At 43.2% G+C, this 20,923-nt stretch overlaps 1 protein-coding gene across 1 annotated transcript in view; it reads right to left on the bottom strand.

Annotated features, from left to right (window-relative positions):
* Positions 1 to 12,583: 12,583 nt before the first annotated feature.
* CUL5 (cullin 5) overlaps positions 12,584 to 20,923 on the bottom strand; it is a 92,103-nt gene continuing 83,763 nt past the window's right edge. The window contains 6 exon segments of the mRNA XM_039222833.1: positions 12,584 to 14,002; positions 15,091 to 15,214; positions 15,825 to 15,943; positions 17,764 to 17,925; positions 18,493 to 18,668; positions 19,158 to 19,281. Of these exon segments, the coding sequence (XP_039078764.1) occupies positions 13,808 to 14,002; positions 15,091 to 15,214; positions 15,825 to 15,943; positions 17,764 to 17,925; positions 18,493 to 18,668; positions 19,158 to 19,281 (900 nt within the window). The 3' untranslated portion in view covers positions 12,584 to 13,807.

Consider the following 20,923-nt stretch of genomic DNA (forward strand, 5'->3'; position numbering starts at 1 on the left):
GCGCCCCGCCCACCCCCGCCCGGCCCCCGCGCGGCGCGCACCGCCCACCCCCGCGCGGCCCCCGCCCGGCGCGCACCGCCCACCCCCGCCCGGCCCCCGCGCGGCGCGCACCGCCCACCCCCGCGCACCCCCGCGCGGCGCGCCCCGCCCCGCCCACCCCACCGCCCACCCCCGCGCCGCTGCCCCGCCCACCCCCGCCCGGCGCGCACCGCCCACCCCCGCCCGGCGCGCACCGCCCCGCCCCGCCCACTCCTCCAATGGCAGCCTCGGACGGCGACGGCGCACGCAGCTATTGGCCGACGCCCAGGAGGCGCGGCGCGGGGCCACGGAAGACTTAACCCGCCGAGGTGCTGGCACCGCGCCAGGAAAGCAAGCGAGGCCCCTTTGCTCCTGTTTTCTCACTTCTGACCTTGCAGGGTGAGCGGTGTCGGCGTCACCTGAGTGTTTTCGGGTCCCCGAGCTCGCTTCTCCCCGTTAGGCCCCCACAGCTCGTTAAAGTGTTAAGCCCTCCGGTTACGTTTTAATTTATGATGACATACTCTCAGCAGCTGTTTCAATAGGAGGGGGGAATAGAGTGCATATTAATAGCGGACTTTACTGAACAATGAAGAATTGTTTTTTTAATTTTATTTTATGTTTGTTTTAAGTAGTTTTTTTTTCATTTTATTTTTAAGTAGGCTCCACATCCAAGGTGAGGCTCGCCTGAGTGGAGTCCCAGGCCTCACCGACCCCGTCTTTTAAGTAATTTCTACACCCAGTATAGGACTGGGACTCAGAACCCGGAGAGCACGAGTCACTTGTTCCAGCGACTGGGCCAGCCAGGCCCCCCCCGCAATTAAAAAGAATGCTATTAATCCTTGGGCCCCTGGGGGGGTGGCTCACTCCGTTTAAGCGTCCGACTCCGGCTCAGGTCATGATCCCGCGGTTCGTGGGTTCGAGCCCCGCGTCGGGCTCTGTGCTGACTGCCGGCTCGGAGCCTGGAGCCTGTTTCAGCCTGTGACTCCCTCTCTCTCTGACCCTCCCCCGCTCGCGCTGTCTCTCCCTCTCTCCTAGAAATAAATAAAACATTAAAAAAAAAGATATAACTCAGAAAATCAAACAGCTGCTTTGGCCTAGTGCACAGGTCAGAGCCGACAGGCACAGAAGGGGCCGGGCGGTAAAGGGTGAACAGGGTGTAACAGTCAGTGTGCAGCGCCTGGTGCAGGGCTGTTCTTTCTCAGTGGCATCCACTTACTCTTCACACACACACACACACACACACACACGCAACAACAACAAACAGTGAATTCTGGGATATCCACATCCGGGGAAATTCAGACACAGAAGTTCCACAACGCGTCCAGGGTCACGGGCAGTTACTGACCAGCTGCAACTTGACCCTGGGCGGTGTAGCCGCGGGTCTGCGCTCGAGGCTGCAGGTTCCGCCGCCGCCAGGCCTGCCCGGAGGAGGCGCGGCCACGGCCCGAGCGGGCAGGCCCGCTGCCAAAGGGCCCGGGGAGAGTTGGGGCAGGACGAGAACCTTAGGCCCAAGCTTCGGCCAACAGCTACTTTTCCAAAGTAAACTTCCAGGTAAGTAAGAGCGTGGGCCGCCGGGCTGGCTCAGGCCGTGGAGCAGGTGACCCTCGGTCTCCGGATCCGAATCCCAGCCCCACGTTGGATGTGGAGATTTCTTTTTGTAAAAATAGTGGGAAGGAAAGCAGCTTCATCACTAATGTGAGCAGCCAGCAAAACTGTAGTTAATCGTTTCACTTAGGATTCTAGGAGTTGAGGGGTGTTGGCCTGTGCGGGTGGCTCTTATCTCAAGGTCATGAGCTCGGGCCCCACAGGGGGGTAGGGCTTACCAAAAAAAAAAAAAAAAAAAAAAAAAATTAGTTAAGACCTGAAGGCTTACATAGACTAGGAATGAGAACTTTCCAGGCATAAGGCACGGCTTATTGAAAAGAAAAATCCTAGGGGCGCCTGGGTGGCTCAGTCTATTAAGTATCCGAGGTCGTCGGCTCAGGCCATGATCTCACCGTGAGTTCGAGACCCACATCGGGCTCTGTGCTGACAGCTCAGAGCCTGGAGCCTGCTTCAGATTCTGTGTCCTTCTCTCTCTGCCCCTCCCCCACTCATGCTCTGTCTCTGTCTCTTAAAAATAAACATTAAAAAAATTTTTTAAAAAACCTAGGCAATTTGAGAATTCAAGATTTTGTATAGGAAATGAGAGAAATGCCTGCAAAAATCATTGTAGCACTCGAGTGGTCTACACTTGGTGCAGTGTAGACTCCCACATAAAACTAATTCTGGTCTTCATCTACATTTGTCAGATAATAGTGAGTGGCCCTGAGACGACCCCAATCCCAGCCTCCCCCACAGCCCAGCCACAGGGGAGTGTGACAGGGGAGCCACCACACACACAGTAAATTCTGTGTTGTGAGAGTAGATGTGAGCTCCCCGATTGAAGCCAGCTTGTCCAAACCTGCAGCCCACGTGAGCACTAGAGGTTAAACCGAAGACTGAGGCTGTAGCCTCCTCACAGAAAGTTCTGGGGATCCACAAAACCCTAAAATATCCAGCGGGGCGAGTCGCCTCTTGTAGCCGTGAAGAGAAGAGCAATTAGCCGACCTCCAACTGTGTTGCCCTTTTTCTTCTTTTCTGGGGAAAAGGACCTCGCAGTACAAGGCAAGGTGGGTGTGAGGCAGCCCAGGACGACAGGAACGCCCAGGACAGAAGCCCTGGAGGGAGCAGTCCTCCAAGTGACAGATCTAAATGTTTGAAAAGATAACTGAATTTGACTGAATTTAGGTGAAAACTGCAATTTCTTCCAGATATTGGAGTGTTGAGACTAAAAAAAAAAAAGTCCAGTTTAAGAGAGAATTGAAAATGGCTTTTTTTGTATAACCGAATGTGTACCTTTAAAAAAATTTTTTTAATTTACTTTTTGAGAGAGACAGAACATGAATAGGGGAGGGGCACAGAGAGGGGGGGAGACACAGAATCTGAAGCAGGCTCCAGGATCCAAGCTTTCAGCCCAGAGCCCGACGTGGGGATCAAACTCACGAACTTTGAGATCATGACCTGAGCCGAAGTCAGACGCTTACCTGACAGAGCCACCCAGGCGCCACTCGAATGTGTAGCTTTGAGTTCTCTTTTCTGCTGTGGTAGGTAACACAGTGTCTGCGCAGTTATATTAATAAAGAGCTACAACTTTTAGGGCACCTGGCTGGCTCAGTGGGCACAGAATGAGACTCTGGATCTCTGATATGACTTCGAGCCCCATTTGGGTATAGAGTTTATTTAAAAACAAAACAAAACAAAACAAAAAAACTCAGCTACAGAAGTTCAAAATGTAGCTCATCTTAAGTTGCTAAGTGAACTAGTTTGTTAAAGAGACCTAGCCAGTAGCCCCATCTAGTGGCAGAAGTGTTAAGTGGCTACTTCTGTCATGAACAGTAAGAGCACTAATCTTGGTAAAATGAACTTTTTGGCCTCTTCCTCTCCATAAATGTCCAGGACTACAGTCACAAGCCGTGGCACGGCCTTCTAAAAGTAGAAGTTAGTTTTATGAAGGTTAGAACGATATTTTCACACCAAGGAACAAACTAGAAAATAAAAATATGTAAGAGAAATGTAGGGGGAGATATGCATTATTAGATTCAACAACAAAGATGTTGTTGTTCATGTCAAGTTAAGTCTTTCTATAAACGTAGCTTCTATCATAGTTCATCTGTTGGAATAACTCATTGTACTCGGTTGAATAGTGTCACCCAAAGTTCTAATTCCCATTCCTGTGAAGGGGATTTTGTTTAGAAACAAAGTATTTTGTAAATGTAACCAAGTGAAGATGAGGTCAGGATGGATTAGGTTGGGCCTGAAATAAAATGCTGGTGTCCCTGTAACAAGAGAAGGCACACAGGAAAAAAAAAAAAAAAAAACAAACACCTAAAGAAAGAGAAAAATGGGGCGCCTGGGTGGCTCAGGCGGTTAAGCGTCTGAGTTCGGCTCAGGTCATGATCTCATGGCTCATGAGTTCGAGCCCCGCGTCGGGCTCTGTGCTGACAGCTCAGAGCCTGGAGCCTGTTTCAGGTTCTGTGTCTCCCTCTCTCTCTGACCCTCTCCCTCTCTCCCTCTGTCTCTCTCAAAAATAAATAAAACATTAAAAAAATTAAACAAAAAAATACATAGATGACTTTCAAATCCCTGGAAATGCTTGCTTGACCAGAAATGCAGTATATCTAGCTCGCCAATCCCCAACTGCCAAGAATCTGTAATGACTTCCTTGTTCTAGATCAAGTCAGCTATGCACACCCAGTCAATCAACTTAAGCCAAATACACAAGTCCCTGGCTTACAATGGTTCGACTTACGGTGTTCTGACTTCACAATGGTGGGAAATAACACGCATCGGGAGAAACCATACTTGAAATGTTAAATGTTGATCTTTCCCTGGCTGGTGATACGTGGTCCATCCTACCTCGTGATGCTGGACAAAACCCGTCAGCCACGGGGTCACTAGGGTCAACGACAGATACAGTGACAACCCTTCTGTCCCCATACAACCAGTCTGATCGTCACTTTCAATACAGCATTCAGTGAATTACATGAAATAGTCACCACCTTACTATAAAATAGGCTTTATGTTAGGTGATTTTGCCCGACTGTAGGCGAATGCAAACGTTCTGAGCACTTTTAAGGTGGGCTAGACGAAGTTATGACGTTCGGTAGGTTAGATGTATTAACTGCATCCTCAACAATATTTTCTTTTTTAAAAACAATTTTGTAATGTTTATTTTTGAGAGAGAGACAGTGTGAGTAGGGGAGGGACAGAGGGAGAGGGAGACACAGAATCTGAAGCAGGCTCCAGGTGCTGAGCTGTCAGCACAGAGCCCGATGTGAGTCTTGAACTCATGGACCACGAGATCATGACCTCAGCCAAAGTCGGACGCTTAACCGACTGAGCCACCCAGGTGCCCTAACCTCGACTTAACAATAATCTCAATTTATGATGGGTTTATAAGGACGTAACCCCATTGTAAGTCCAGGAAGATCTGTGCTTGATCAACCTGCAGGCCTGAGCAGGAAACCAGAGACCCCTGAGCCAATTGTGCCTTGTTTCCAAGCTGCTGTTTCTGACAGTTTGAAAATTGCTTCTAGGCCGTTTGGCTAACATCACGTGTAGGGCGAACTCGCCCTTGCCGCAGATCCCCTAGAAAGCCCTGCTGCGTTTGAGGCTCTATACTTCCCTGATCCTTGGATTGTTTTTTTCCTTGGACATCAAACTTTTTACTAAACTGTTTTAATTTTGTCATTGGAAACCATATATCTGAGTAAGAAAATGATCACAGTAGGAAGATGCCTAAGACCATCGTAGAAGTTTCCTAAAAATACTTTCCCCTGATTTATCTTGGGATCTAGAACAAAAAGGTACAAAAGAAGCTATTTTAGGAAGTTCTTTTTCATATAATTTTTTAAAGTTTATTTATTTGAGAGAGACAGAGACAGCGTGAGTGGGGTAGGGGCAGAGAGAGAGGCAGGGAGACTCTCAAGCAGGCTGCCGGCTGCCAACATAGGGACTGAATTCACAAAGCCGTGGGTCATGACCTGAGCTAAAACCAAGCGTTGGATGCTTAACCAACTGAGCCCCCTGGGCGCCCCTGTGAAGCTCTTAATGGGTGTAAGACTTGTTCCCAGAACGACTTGCGGATTTGCTACATGTTACTCCACCTTTGGAGGATGATGGGTCTCAATAGTGGTCCCAAGCCTATCAATTCACTTTTACACACAACAGTTCCCTGACTGAGCAGGAAATTGCACTAGTGAGGGAAAGTTTTAAATGATAACAATCCTTTTAGGTTTGGAGTGATGCCTCAGCCATAGGCTACAGAGAATGGCCCGATTCACATCTTCTGGTGTCTGAGGCCTCAGACAGTGAGGTATAAGCTGAATTAAGTAAAAAGTTGGAGGTACGTCGGTTGTCCAAAAATGTCACAGACTTAGAGCAAACCTAATTTTTCTGATCCCTACTCACCACCCCGCATATTTAGCTTACTTCAAAATGTAGGGCAAGACACAACGCAGCAGCCACCTCAGATGGTCCAAGCATGGCATGAAATGTTTATTCATTCAGCAAACGCAGAAGTAAAGGTAAACAAAGGTCAGATTCTAGACATAAAATAGAAGTAGAATTAATAAAGTGGGGTGGGGAGGGGAGCAAGAGAGAATTAGGTCAAGGTTACTGACCTGGAAACCGAGTTAGGTCCTAAATAAAGAAAGTTTGTGACACATGATAAAATGTTTAAGAACGAGTTGGAAAGACAGGATCCTGGCAGGGAGAGGCTGGGAGGGAGGCGGTCGGGAGCATTAACATGGAGTCGGCGGTGGAAGTGAGGGAGTGGATGAAGTCACTCCGGGAGATCATGTGGCTCAGCAAGAGGAAGGAGTGGAGAGGAAGCTGTGGGGTGTGCAGGCAGAGGAGAGGCCAGGGGGCGAGAGAGGTGAGTGTGAGATGAAGGGAGAATGGTATCTTTGACACCAGGGGTTGAAATAAATTCACTAACTGTATGCAAATGCTGTATTGGAACTTAAGAAACAAAGCAAATTGAGCGAAGGGAAAAAAGCAAAGAGAGAGAGCAACCAAGAAACGGACTCAACTAGAGAGAACACACTGATGGTTTACGGGGGGGGGGGAAGGTGATGGGGATGAAGGAGGGCACTTGTGATGAGCACCAGGTGACGTATGGAAGAGGTGACTCAGCATATTGTACACCTGAAACTAACATTGCACTGTTAACTAACTGGAATTTAAACAAAAACTTAAAAAAAGAAAAGATGGGGGGCACCGGGTGGCTCAGTCAGTTTAAGCGCCCCGCTCTTGATTTTGGTCTAGGTCATGATCTCACAGTTTGTGAGCTCGAGGCCCATGTCCGGCTCTGCCCTGACAGCGTGGAGCCTGCTTGAGAGTCTCTCTTTCCCTCTGCCTCTGTCCCTCCCCTGCTCTCTCTCTTGCCCTTTCTCTCTCAAAAGTAAATAAACATTTTTTTTTTTAAAGATGAAAATGCTGTAAGGAGATCGGTAAGAGAGTAAGACGAAGATTGAAGATGAACTGTTGAACCTTTGATGAAGCAACAGGGCGGTCACTGATGACCTGGGCCAGGGGGCCAGTGCGGACATGGGCAATGAGCACTAAGTGGGAGAGAGAGACCGTGGGCTAGTCTCTCAAGACAGAGATGATGGAAGGAGGAAAATAGGGTTGCATCCGAACAAGGTAGGGGAGGAATATTTTTAAGGATGGTGGGCACTTGACCATGCCTGTACGCCAGTGGGTCTCAAACTTCGTATATATCAGCGTTACCCGGAGGCCGTGTTGAAATTCCGACTGCTGGCTCCTCCCTGCTATGTTCTGCAGATCTCGGGTAGAGCCCAAGGATGTGCCCTTCCAAGTTCTCAAGTGTGGGCTGCCGGTCTGTGGAAATCTTTAACAACCGCTTTTGTAGGCGAAGGACGAAATAATCAGATGGATGTTTGGAAGGCAGAGGAAATCTAGGAATTTTTGGAGCAAAACACGGGAAGCAGGAGATGGGTTTTAAATAGTTTGTGACTAAGAAGTGAGAGATCTCTGCCTCTGAGACAGGTAGGCAGGTGAAGATGTGCACCCATTAGAGGTAAAGCCTAGTGGTGGAAGGAAGGCAAGTTATGAAAGTTCATGGCTGAAGGCCTCATTTCCTCTGCTGATTTGCTCAAAGGAAGGTCATGCCCTGAGAATGGAGGAAGTAAACACTTAGCAGTCCCGGGAAAAGGACCTTGTCAAGATATTCCCAAACTCCACTCTTTCCCAGAGGCCTAATACTTGAGGTGTGCTAACAAGGAGTGTTCATTTTCAAATCTGGCTCATACAACGTATGTGCAACAGGTTTCTTTTTGCATTCCAGGACAGGATCCCACTTTTGACATTTTGGGCACTTTTTTTGAGAAAAGAGTTATATGAATGAAATTACAAATTTGTCCTTTTCAGTTGGATTCTTTTCATGTTGAGTTGTAGGAGTTCTTTATTTTGGTTATTAACCGCTTGTCAGAAATATCATTTGCAAACATTCTCTCCCATTCAGTAGCCGTCTTGTTTTGTTCATGGCTTCCCCTGCTTCACTTTGGTATAATCTCAAATTTTATGGTTTCAGGTCTCACATTAAGGTCTTTAATCCACTTAATTTTGTATGGTATAAAAAAGTGGTCTAGTTTTCCCAACACCATTTATTGAAGACTGTCCTTTCCTCACTGAATATTCTTGCCTCCCCTATCACAGACTGATGGTATAGGCATGGGTTTATTTCTGGGCTCTTTATCCTGTTCCATTGATTTACATGTAACAAAACACATAACACACTTTTTTCATATCCAGGCTTTGTTGTTCCATCTATAGGGTGTAGGAAGATTTGGGATAATTCTCAAGGGCGTTAAGATTCTCAGAATGGTAAGTGAGCACTGGCTTCAACCTAAAGTTACCAGCTGCAAAGGCTCCTAACAAGAGTCGGACTGCCCGTTGAAGCTTTCGGGCACTGACTTCTCCTCTTCAGCTATGAAGTTCCCGGTGGGACCTTCTTCCAGTAGAAGGCTTGTGTCGTCCACAATGAAGATCTGTTAAGTGTAGCCACACTCATTAATTTTCTTAGCCAGACATTCTGGATTCCTGGCTGCAGGTTCTACAACGGCACTTATTGCTTTATCTTGAACTTTCATGTTATGGAGATGGTTTCTTTCTTTAAACCTTATGAAGAACTTCTGTTAGCTTCAAACTTTTCTTACACAGCCTCCCCACCTCTCTTGGCCTTCACAAAATTGGAGTAGGCTTTGGCTTAAGGAACTGTTGCTGATTTTATCTCCTATCCAGACCACTAAAATTTCCCCCTATCAGCAATGAGGCTGTTTGGTTTTCTTATCATTCATGTGTCCACTGGAGTAGTAGCACTTTTCATTTCCTTCAAGAACTTTTCCTTCCATTCACAACCTGCTGACTGTGCCAGAAGCCTAGCTTTTGGCCCATCTTGACTTGCGACCTGCCCTCCCCACTGAGCTTAATCGTCTCTAGCTTCTGACTTAAAGTGACAGATGTGTGATTCTTCCTTGCACTTGAATGAAAGGCCACTGTAGGGTTATTACTTGGTCTTAGATGGAGGAGAGGGAGACAGGGAAACAGCCAGATTGGTGGAGTCATCAGAACATACACATATTTATGGATTAAGTTTGCTGCCCTTACATGGGGGCGGTCTGGGGCACCTGAAACCATAACAAAAGTAGTACCAAAGATCACTGATCACCAGAACAAACGTAATGAATAAAAACCTTTCAAATATGCAAAAATTACCAAAATGGGACACAGATATGAAGCGAGCAAATGCTAACAGGGAAATAAGGTTGGGATGCCACAACCCTTCAATGTGTAGAAAACTTACCTGCAGAGTGGAATGACGTGAGGGGCGGTGAGGTATGCTGAGGCAACATTCCTAGGGCCCTTCCCAGGACCTGGGCAAGTTAAGAGTTACCATGAAACTCAAGCTTCTGGGCCCCTATCTCTAGGTTTATGTGAGTCTTCTACTGACACCATACTTTGCTTTCCAAGTCAACTCCCTGCCCCCTCCCAATCCCTGGTCAAGTCCAAAGTTGAGTTTAGGGTCATTACGAAGTACAATAGACTTAATGTCTGTGTCTCCCCAAAAGTCATACTTTGAAACCTAATGCCCCGTGGGGTGGCATAGTCGGAGGTGGGGCCTTCGCTTGGGGAGGGGAGGGGAGGCAGGGCCTTCGTGAAGGAGAGTAGGGCCCTGACGAAAGTGGCCCCGGGGAGCTCCGTCAGCCCCCTGGCCCCCAGGTGAGGCCACAACCACAAGGCTGCAGCCCGCGACCCGCAACAGGCTCCTCACCGGAACCAACCTTGTGGGCACCTTGATCGTGGACTCCAAGCCTCCGCAAGTGTGACAGACACACTTATAAGTGGTTTATAAGCCACTCAGACTGCCGTACTTTGTGAACACACTGTCCATCCTCATAACCTTATTACTAATCCCTAGATTCAGAATTTAAATACCTCACACATTTTCAAATAAACACAAGACATGAGATCATTCATTTTATACCTTTTTGCTTTTATCTGATATAAAAATTCAGTGGGTGGTTATGACACAGCCTATCTAGCCTGATGAAGGAAATGTGTCAATCACTTTCAGGTCTGAAATTTTCTCCCTTTTCCAGTAACCATATGCTACCACGAACGGAAGGAGCTACATTCACGAGAGCTTTCATTTTGGACTAAACCTTAAAATCTACAAGAAGTGGGTTACTCTTCGTGTTTCTGATTTGTAAGACTAAGACTTACTATTTCACCATGAGAGGCATAAGTATACCTATTATACAAATTTAAATGTAACTCTTAAAGAACTACATAATAGTAGAACATCAACATTTTCTGGATAGGTGAAAGCTTTTATATTACATTTTTATTTTGCAAGAAAATAAATTATACAACTTAAAAAATAAAATCCAAAAATTAAGCAGTTCATCAAAATATTTCAGCCTACTGCATACAGAAACTGCTACCATTTAAAATTGTACAGCATTATCATCTCAGTATGTAGTGGCACACATTCAAAATCGTATATACCATACGAAGATAGATTACAACGTAGAACGCAAATTTGTTCAACACTCCAGACGACATATATAGTGTAGATGACAGGAAAGCTCTCATGTAAGGTTTATTTCACAAACATGACCTCGGAAGAGCTTATAAGATAGCATCCCAGTCATTTACATGAAAATAGAAAAACCGGCTTGAGTTTAAGATAGCAAATCTTTCTGGAAAACTAGCAAATCTTTCACCCAAGTTGAATTTTGAAAATTTGCCCAGTGAGCAGGGCTCATGACATCCTACTGCAAATAATGCAAAGTATTTTCTAATAACTCTGGTCATATTTTGTATTAAATTCGATAAAAAGTAAAAACAAGAAAGCTAACATTTCGTTTTTGGAAATTTCAACATTTATGCACAAAGTAAGAGTGAGAGACTTAAATGAACAGGTTGAACAGGTTGACAATGCAGGGACCCCTCCAATAAATGTAAAAATTGGAAGACTTCATAATTTATTTCAAGATCCTCATAAATCATTGGTACACTAATGTTCTAATATTTATTTCACTGTGAGCATTAAAATGGTTCTTTTTTACTTTATAAATTTTGCTTCACGTCTCCGAACTCCGGCAATGGGGGCAACAAAGGCTAATACTGGCCTGAAGGCTCCATCTTCCCACAAGAAAGGGAGCGCTCTGCCTCAGTGAACTTCTGGCAGCCCCCCCGACCGTGGCCTGGACTCCTCTCCCTGGTGTCAGGTCTCACCCCTGCTCAGGCGGCACGACTTTTACGTGCCATCGGAGAACAGGCGCTGAATAAAGAATACTAACTGCAATTTTGGATCTTTAGGAAATGCCTCACAAACTTTAATCCAGATTCCTTTTTGTTAATTAGCAAATCTATTGTCCAGACATATTTAAAGAAAACTTAACAATGGTATAGGCACCTCATCAACTAAACTGTTTTCATAAACACCAAAAAATAGGTAAACTTTTGTATACATAACAAGAAAAAAAATGATGATAACTGTAAGTCTACAGTATTTGTTGCTGTTCAATTTCCCAAAATACAATTAGGACATAATTAGCTATTAAAAAATTTATAAAATTGAATAGAAAACTTTGCTATGGATTTAATTGCCCACTTTTGCATTAAATTTTCCTTTATAAATCAAAACATCATGGCTCTCATTCTTAAATTAAATGACCAAAAGATGAGAAATTCCAAAAATGTCCTAAGAACAATTAGAGCTCGAAGCAACCAATCTTCAACTTTAAAACACGACCTGTAACTTCCCCTTCAGCTCTTCTCCCCCGTGGGCATTCTCATACTGGGTAAGCAAATATGCCGAGACTAGCCGTTTCTTGAATGTAAGGGTCACAATTATTACAAAATTATTATTTTCTAAATTTCAAATGTACCCATCATTCTCCATCCGCACATTTAGTTCAATTCTCCACGACACACTTCGTGTGATACCTGATGTGTGCTGCCCAGGGCTGGGCGTTAAGATTTTAAGTTGGAAACAAAATCCTAATTTTCTAGGAGTTTTGGAACAGGCATTTGAACATCACTGGCGGACACCTCAGATGTGAATCTGCTCTCCGTCCCGGCAGCAGGCAGCCCACGACACCTTCTGGACGGGGACAGACTCACCGCGACGCTCGTGTAACAACGCTGTCCACCGTGCACCTCTTGGAGCTAAGCTCTCCGCTTCCTCCTACCTCCAAAGTCATAGGTTTAAAACAGTACTTAATATCAAACAAGGTATAAGAGAATCTGAGAGAGAACTTGGAACGTGCAGCGTAATGACTAAAAATCGGCGTGAGAGCCACTCTTTCCCAACGGGAACGCGTCTGTCCCATGTTGGTCGCCTGTGTCCCCACGTCCCGAGCTCCACGTCACTCTGGATATTCAGTTCCCGGTAGACCAGTCCGCTGCTACTTTGGATTGACTGAAAGGAACAAGGTAAGTGTTGCCTTCGGAACATTTTAAAAACGTTTATTTTTAAAATATATAAATATATATGTACATATATTTGGCAAGTTTACTGCTTATATTAAGACCGCAACAATTTTGCTCATGCTTTTCAGGCCTTAGGTTGTGGTTTTTCTCTTCCTCCTGGGTAAAGGACACTCACTCCTCTTTAAAACAGAACGTCTTCCTTTCCAGAAACCTGAGGCTGTAAATCCCTTATCATCAGAGTTTAAAATTCCACAACATTTCTGTGCTGCAGATCAAGTGATCAGTCACGTAGCTGTATGCCAGGACAGTAGGTTTCTGCCCTCCTTTTCATAAATTTGGAAAGAATAAATTTGGCATAATAAATATTAGGAATATAAATATTAGGTGTGTTCCTGAACACACTTAATATGTTGGTTTGCTCTGCGATTTTTTTCTCTGCAACTTAAATGATCTACCTGTCTCCATACATTTTTTTTTACACAGTTCAAGCAACAAATTAATATAAGCTTCACTTTTTCAAAACAAGCTCTCCAGCCATAGAAGATTTAAAAACTCCTTATTTAACAACAAACAACTAAACTAACAGTCTCCTGCTTAAAAAGAAAGCCAACATTTCTAAGTTGGAAGAATCTTGTATCATTTTCAGGACACCACGAAATCCAGTCCTTATACTGAAGCAGGGCGTGAACAAATAATGTGATGCTATTAAATACTTATCTTCTCACCTGCATCTGCCCCTCCCCCACGTCGTGTACACCAGCTCCCTCTTTTGATCAAAAGAAACCAAGAGTGCTATTTCTAGTTTTAATTGCATTTTAAAAAACAAAACATAACAGCGTTATTCAGTGCACGGTATGTGAAGATCCTTCCTTGTGCAAGTACATTTTTGTCAGAGAGGAAAAAAAGAGGAAAAAAAGCAATTAAGAACCCCGCCCTCACCCTTCCCAACTACTTCTTCCGGTGGGTATAAATCAAATCTACTGTGAGGAGTTCGTAACGGGCTCTTCATGAACGCAAGCTTCTCCACAAAACAGCATGCTGTTACCGGGTGTGCGGCACGAAGGGGCGCCGCCATGCTAACTAACGTGACTGGCAAAATCGAGTTGTTTTGTCAGGTAAGGCAGAGATTTTAATAGTTATGTAATCCAAGTCCAAATAAACCTTCCTCCAGCGCAAACTGTTACAACCTTCTGCCCAAGCACTCTACAATTCGGGGTCTTAGTGTTGTCCATGATACTCAAAATTATGCCATATATATGAAAGTGTTGATATCGGATTCATCTCTTCTGATGTATTTGTGCTCTATTAGCCATTCTATTTGCTCTTTTATCATTTTCTTTTGTGGCAAAAACATGTTTTTCAAAATTTCTACTAGTTCAGTCTGCAGCTGGGCATTGCTAATTTTCTTTCTCATCTTCATTATTTGTATGATAGCTTCCTAAAAGAAACAGAATAATGAAAGAGCATTAATATATACATTTTAAGTAAAACAAAAAATGACTTTTGTTTTACATATTTCATCCTTTTTCCAACATCTACCCAAATGATCCATCACTAGTAGATAAGTCTTGAGACCAGCAGCTTTTACTCAACAAAAATACTTTTCACTCAGTGTAAAAGGAAATCTGATTTTGACAAATGAGGAGAAGCAAGATAGCCCATAACCTCTCTATGGAACACCACATTGAATGTTCTGGGGTGCTCACTTCCATTACATTTTTCCACACCGTGCACATTTGAACAATGTATTTTACTTGTGAACACAGCATGTATATAATCTGGCACTGTGTTAAACATCATTTTAAGATACAGCCCTTTTCCATCGTATTCAGAGTTAATTCTTCATGTAGTAGCAAATGCCAGACAGTATCTATTTTTAAAAATCAAAAATTACTACTCTTTATATATTTATCAGAATAATAAACTGTATTTGCCTTAGATTTGTAACTTACTGATGACACACATTTAGTTAGTCGTCGTCAAGGGGAGACACAACCTAAAACCAAGGTTTTGCCCAACCAATAGAGTCTATGGGGTGGGGTCGGGGGGAGCCTGGGTGGCTCAGTTGATTAAGGGTTCGAATCTTGATTCCAGCTCAGGTCATGACCTCACAGATGTGGGACTGAGTCCCGCATAGGGCTCTGCAATGACAGCATGGATCCTACTTGGGATTCTCTCTCTCTCTGCCCCTCTTGTACTTACGCGTGCTCTCTCTCAAAATAATAAACATTACAAAAAAAAAAAAATCTACCAGAGGCCACCAAGACATACAGACAGCTCTTTCAGCAGCTAAGACAATGGATGTCAGCAATACAATTTTTAAATTCCAGTAAAAATTAGCTCTGCATTACAGTTGGGATACCTACATGCTTTAAAATTTTTTAAAACATTTTAAGACAAAAAATGAAAAACTTATGGAACCAATATTGCACTGTGTCTTAACTAAAATTTAGATAAGAAACAAATAAACACCAAAAAAATCCAATTTTTTTCAAAAGGCAGACATTCGGTCTTAACATCACAAACCTGGGTTCTTAGTATCCGTAGCTGAACTATTCCTTCATTCTCTTCTTCTCGCATCCTTTCTGTCGTGAGCTGCAAGCGTCCAATCAAGTTGATTTTACCTCTTTTCTGAACTTTCGCATTTTTTCTATAAAAAACATTGAATCAAATATTTTACAGTGGAAGACCTTTAATTATAGCAACTATGTCTGAGAAAAAAGATACAGAAATTTTCTAAAGATTACTATACTAGAATTGTTTAAATGAAAAGTTACCAATAGTCAACATACAACTTTATTTAAACCGAACCATATGATTTCCCGCAAATGCAACAAAGGTTAATAAAATATGGGTGACCACATGGCCTGTAATACCAAAGCTGATGTAATTCATCTTGCCATGAAAGAGCTTAGAGAGTTTGAAATACATGGGCTGTTATTCAGAATTAACATCTAAGTAGATCTTAAGGGGGAAAAATTGCTTTGTGTGAATAAACTTCTTAGGGTGCAAAACGGTGTTGAAAGATGAAATGCAATATAATCAGATGCCAAAACGTATCCATGAAAAACATGTAAACAAGGGAACACATCCAGTTCATCGATTTGTCTGATAAACAACTAAATGGCAGAAACCTGGCATGAGGTCGGGATACAGATACTTCTTATATGTAATGTAGGAAAATAATCATTTTGCTAACAATAAAACACCAAAGTTCAAACAAGGTATTTTTATTTTACATCCACCAATATCAGCCTTACATTAAACTGAACTCCTGGTTCACTGAGAAGAGGGTGCCTTCCGTAAAGTCTTTGGGTGAGTTGACTTGAGGTTCATACAATAAAACTTGCCGCTTGAGCTTTGGGAAAGCTACTAGAGACTATGAAGAAGAAAGAGAAAACAATTACCATCTATAAATGGTATGAAATAACCAAGATCAGTTTTCCAACATGGCTAACAAAATCACAATCCAACTTCTGTCTGGGGCCTTGATGGGCCTGAAAATGTGAATGTATGTATGGTGAGGAAAGGACACGGAGGGGGGTGGGTCACGAGGAAGGAAGCAGTAAATGACCTCTTTATAGTACGACCAGAGACTACAGCACTGGTCATACGTGATCACAGCAAAACTAACTTGCCAGTGACAAACCAGCTAATTCTCTCTAGACAATTATTTATTCTGGAACTACTTCTTCTTCTTTTTTTTTTTTTTAATGTCTTATTTATTTCTGAGAGAGAGAGAGAGAGAGACAGCGTGAGCAGGGGAGGGTCAGAGAGAGGGAGACACAGAATCTGAAGCAGGTTCCAGGCTCTGAGTTGTCAGCACGGAGCGTGACACGGGGTCGAAACCACAAACCGGGAGATCATGACCTGAGTTGAAGTCAGATAAGTTCAACCGACTAAGCCACCCAGGCACCCCAGTCATAAAATCTTTGAACACATTCTCAGTATGAAATCTTTGGTCACATTCCTGATAGGTAATATGATGAACCATGAGATCATGACCTTAGCCGAAGTCAGACACACAGCTGACTGAGCCACCCAGGCGCCCCTTACAGGTAATGTTTAAATAATCAACTCAACCTTTCTCTCCATCCCGGTTTTTTTTTTTTTTTAATGTTTTTTTTTTTTTTAATTTTTTTTTTTTANTTTTTTTTTAATGTTTTATTTATTTCTAGGAGAGAGACAGCGCGAGCAGGGGAGGGTCAGAGAGAGAGGGAGACACAGAGTTTGAAGCAGGGTCCAGGCTCTGAGCTGGCAGCCAGCACAGAGCCCGACACGGGGCTCGAACCCACGAACCGCGAGATCATGACCTAAGCGAAAGTCAGACGCTTAACCGACTAAGCCACCCAGGCGCCCCTTTTTTTTTAATATTTTTAATGTTTATTTTTGAGACAGAGAGAGACACAGCGTGAGTGGGGGAGGGGCAAAAAGCTTAGGAGACATAGAATCTGAAGAGCCCGACGCAGGGCTCGAACTCACAAACCGTGAGATCATGACCTGAGCCGAAGTCGGACGGTTAACTGACTGGGCCACCCAGATGCCCCACCCCTGCTTTTTAAAGTTTATTTATTTTGGGGAGAGAGAGAGAGAGAGAGAGCATAAGCAGGGGAGGGGCAGAGAAGTAATCCCAAGCAGGCTCCACGCTACCAGCGCAGAGCCCATCGCAGGGCTTGAACTTAGGAACCATGAGATCATGACCTGAGCCAAGATCAAGAGTCAGGCGCTTAACTGACTGAACCACTCACATGCCCCAAGTCTCCCTTTTTTTTCTTTTTTCTTTTCCATCATCTTGGTAACTTGCTTATTTTCAATTTCTTTTTTTATCATGAATACCTCATTAATCTATTTTTTTTCTTGGTTACAGGTCATTTGCAGAGTGTTATGAATTCACAAATTTATTACAAGCAAGCCATCAAACATTTCCAGCTATGTAACTGGATACAACTTTAAAAACAACAACAAAAACCAACCACCCGGGTGGTTCAGTTGGTTAAGCGTCTGACTTCAGCTCAGGTCATGATCTCATAGTCCGTGGGTTCAAGCCCCACGTCAGGCTCTGTGCTGACAGCTCAGAGCCTGGTGCCTGCTTCGGATCCTGTCTCTCTCTCTGTCCCTCCCCCGCTCGCTGTCTCTCAAAATAAAGACATAAAAAAAAATTAAAAAAACAAAAAACAAAAACAAGAACATAAAACAAACCCATAAAGTCCTTCTAAGTTCAGCGTCAGGGAGTTCAGTTGCAAGCTTTAGATTTTCAAAGCTGATTTTCTCTCTGGGTCTTTGGTTCCACGCAAACAACACAGCCAGCTGAAAGGTTGTTACCTCCAAATCGTATTGCCCTACTTCATTCTTAAATGTTATCTGTGAGAGAGAAAGTAACATAAAGGTAAGAATCTCCTCAGGAGGATTACCATCTCCCCACTAGATAGAACACCCCTCACATGAGATTATCCATGGTAAAGACTGGTAGTGGTCTTCCAATATCCATCCTTCCTTTCTTACACGGTAATAACAATGGTAACAGACCTTCATGACTGCCCAGAATAAAGACTCATCTTCCAACTTTCAAGGAGCAAAATGTGGTCATGTGACTAGTTCTGCCCAATAAGATGTGAGTGGAAATGATGGGGGAAACTTCTAGAAGTTGCTTCTAACGCAAGGAATACTTTCATCTTTCCCTTCCTGTTGGGCTGGAAGATGCCACAGTGGGGATCATACTAGATTCTGCAGATAAGAGCAATAATACCTTACACATGGCGATATGACCAGAAGCTAAGTCCCTAACAACTTCACAGACTAGATGCATGGCACCTGCTCAAACTTTCACACAGGAGAGAAACAAAGATCGATCCTGTTTAATCAGCTCTTACTTGGAGTCCTAGTACTTTCAGTCAAACCAGTATCTGAACTAACACACCATCTACTTACAATTCCATTTGACATGAGATGATGCCAATGTAATTTTCTACCACTATGATTTTTTTTGTAGAATTCTTCTACTTCAGGTATCAAGTCCTCCAGTTCAGTAGGAAGGGAGACAAAGACTTTCTCAGAGCTTCTTGACCACGCACCAGCATTCAGAATTTTTATATTAACTGAATCCGCTATAGGTAGGAATATCAGAAAATATGAAGTAAATAATCTTGAAAATGGATAAAAACTCAAAAGAAATTAAATATGTACATACTGGATAAGCTTTGGTGAAAAAGAAAACCCTGAAGATTTTGTTAAAAGTGTCTTTTTGGGGGGGGAAAAAAAAAAGGATCAGAGGGACGCCCGGCTGGCTCAGTCAGGGGAGCACAGGGCTCTCGACCTCAGGGTCATGAGTAGGAGTCCCACGTTGAGTGCCGAGATTACTTAAATAAAAATGAGATTTAAATTTAAAAAAAGAAAACGAAATTAGTGTCTTCATGCGACTGGATCTGAAACATGTAAAACTCAGGCAAGTGAGCTGTGGCTATTCAAAAATAATACACACATACATATATACATACACTATGTATAGAGATTAGCATATCTGGAAAACAAAGATACTCTCTTTAAGAAAGGCTATATACATAATATCTGTAATATACGTAATTATAAAATAATACCTGGTAAAGCCAATTTATTATTTTTGTGCATTTCCTTAAAAGCTTGGTTCAAATCTTCAGATACTTTTATGTCCTGAAACATTCTAGCCAGCTTGTTTACATAATCTGCGGGCATACCAACTTCCTATGAAAAGCAAAGACAAAAGAGGTAATAAACAATAATACATAGATTCTTTAATATAAAATTATTCCTCTTTTATTTGAATACTTATAGTCTAATGTCTATTAAATTTGATTCCTAAAAACTAACTGAGAGAAGACAGGTCACCCAGGCTTTCTCTGCCTGAGTTCAATGTGCATGAATCAGTCACCACAGTAGTTAAGTAACACCAGTCCCCCAGCAACACACCTCAACTTCTGGTTATCGCCGTGTATTAAATGTGAGTGATGCATAAAGTACAAAAACTCACTTCTCATTGGTGACCGATCACCATCCTCCTTTCAAAATCCGTTAGTCATCTGTTTATCAGCTCTCCCACAGAAAGCAAAGCATAGCGACAAATTCACTTGACATTTTATAAAAATGGATAATCAAGAGAGCTAAATGGCCAACGAAGATGATAAAAGCACACCAAGGAAATAAAATACAAAGCTGGAAATGAAAATAGAACATAAATGGAATTCCAGAAGAGTGAGCTGCGACTGTAATGTTGATACTTGCCAATGATAAAGACTAAATATACAAGCATAGAAACTCAGTGAAGGCAAAGTATCAGCATAAATGAAAAGGAAGAGTGGCAATAATAATAGTAACATACTCCAGAGGAAGTGACACCAGCAAAAACTTCCACGACCTTGAGCATCTTAAACAACGGGCTGGGAGCTGACCCAAACCTACAGAGACAACGAAGACTCTCCCGGGCGCACGGATGGTGCTCACTCTGTGTTCTAAGACACGTGACTAGAAGGCACGTGCTCGTCAAACTATTGTTCATTTACACGACAGCTTTCCTGAGATATAATGCATCTGCCACAAAACTCACTCTTTTCCAGTGTACAATTAAGTAGGTTTTAGTGTATTTGGCTATTGAGGGACGTTTTGTATTAGTGGAGTCCTATATACGAGGTGGTCTTTGTAACCGAACTGGTTCACTTTGCATGATGCAGTCAGCAACCATCCATGCTGCAGCGGGTGGTGGTGCTGCCTTTCTCTTAACCACTAAATAATATTCCGTTGCATGATTAATCCACGTTGTGCGTATCCCTTCATCAGCTGAGTGACATTTTGGGTGGTTTCCACTTTGTGGCTCTAATTAATAATGCCGCTATGAACATTCATAGACACGGCTTTGTACAGTCATACGCTTGAGCGGAATTACCTGGGTACAGAACTGCCGGGTCAACTCTGTTTAACTTTTTGAGGAACTGCCAGGGTTTTCCAAAATGACTGCACCAATTTATAATCTCATCAGCAACGCAGGAGTTTCCAATGTCTCCTCCTCCTCACCAACACTGGTTACTCTTTTTAACTTCAGCTTCCCCGGTGGGAGGAAAGGAGGGGGAAAGTATCTCACTGCGGCTTTGATTTGCATTTCCCTAACAACTAACGATGTCGAACAACTTTAATACACTTACTGGCCATCTGAATATCTTCTGTGAAGAAATTTAATCCTTTGCCCATTTTTAACTCAATTATCTTTTTACTGCTGAGTTGTACGAGTTCTTCTATATTCTAGATATGACACTGGACATATGAATTGCAAATATTTTCCTAAGTACTCTTAAGGTTTTACAAAGAAATAATACTTTAGTTTTGTAAGTTTATG

Source organism: Hyaena hyaena, unplaced genomic scaffold (assembly GCF_003009895.1).
Source record: "Hyaena hyaena isolate Hyena2069 unplaced genomic scaffold, ASM300989v1 scaffold_1190, whole genome shotgun sequence".
NCBI classification, from domain to species: Eukaryota; Metazoa; Chordata; class Mammalia; order Carnivora; family Hyaenidae; genus Hyaena; species Hyaena hyaena.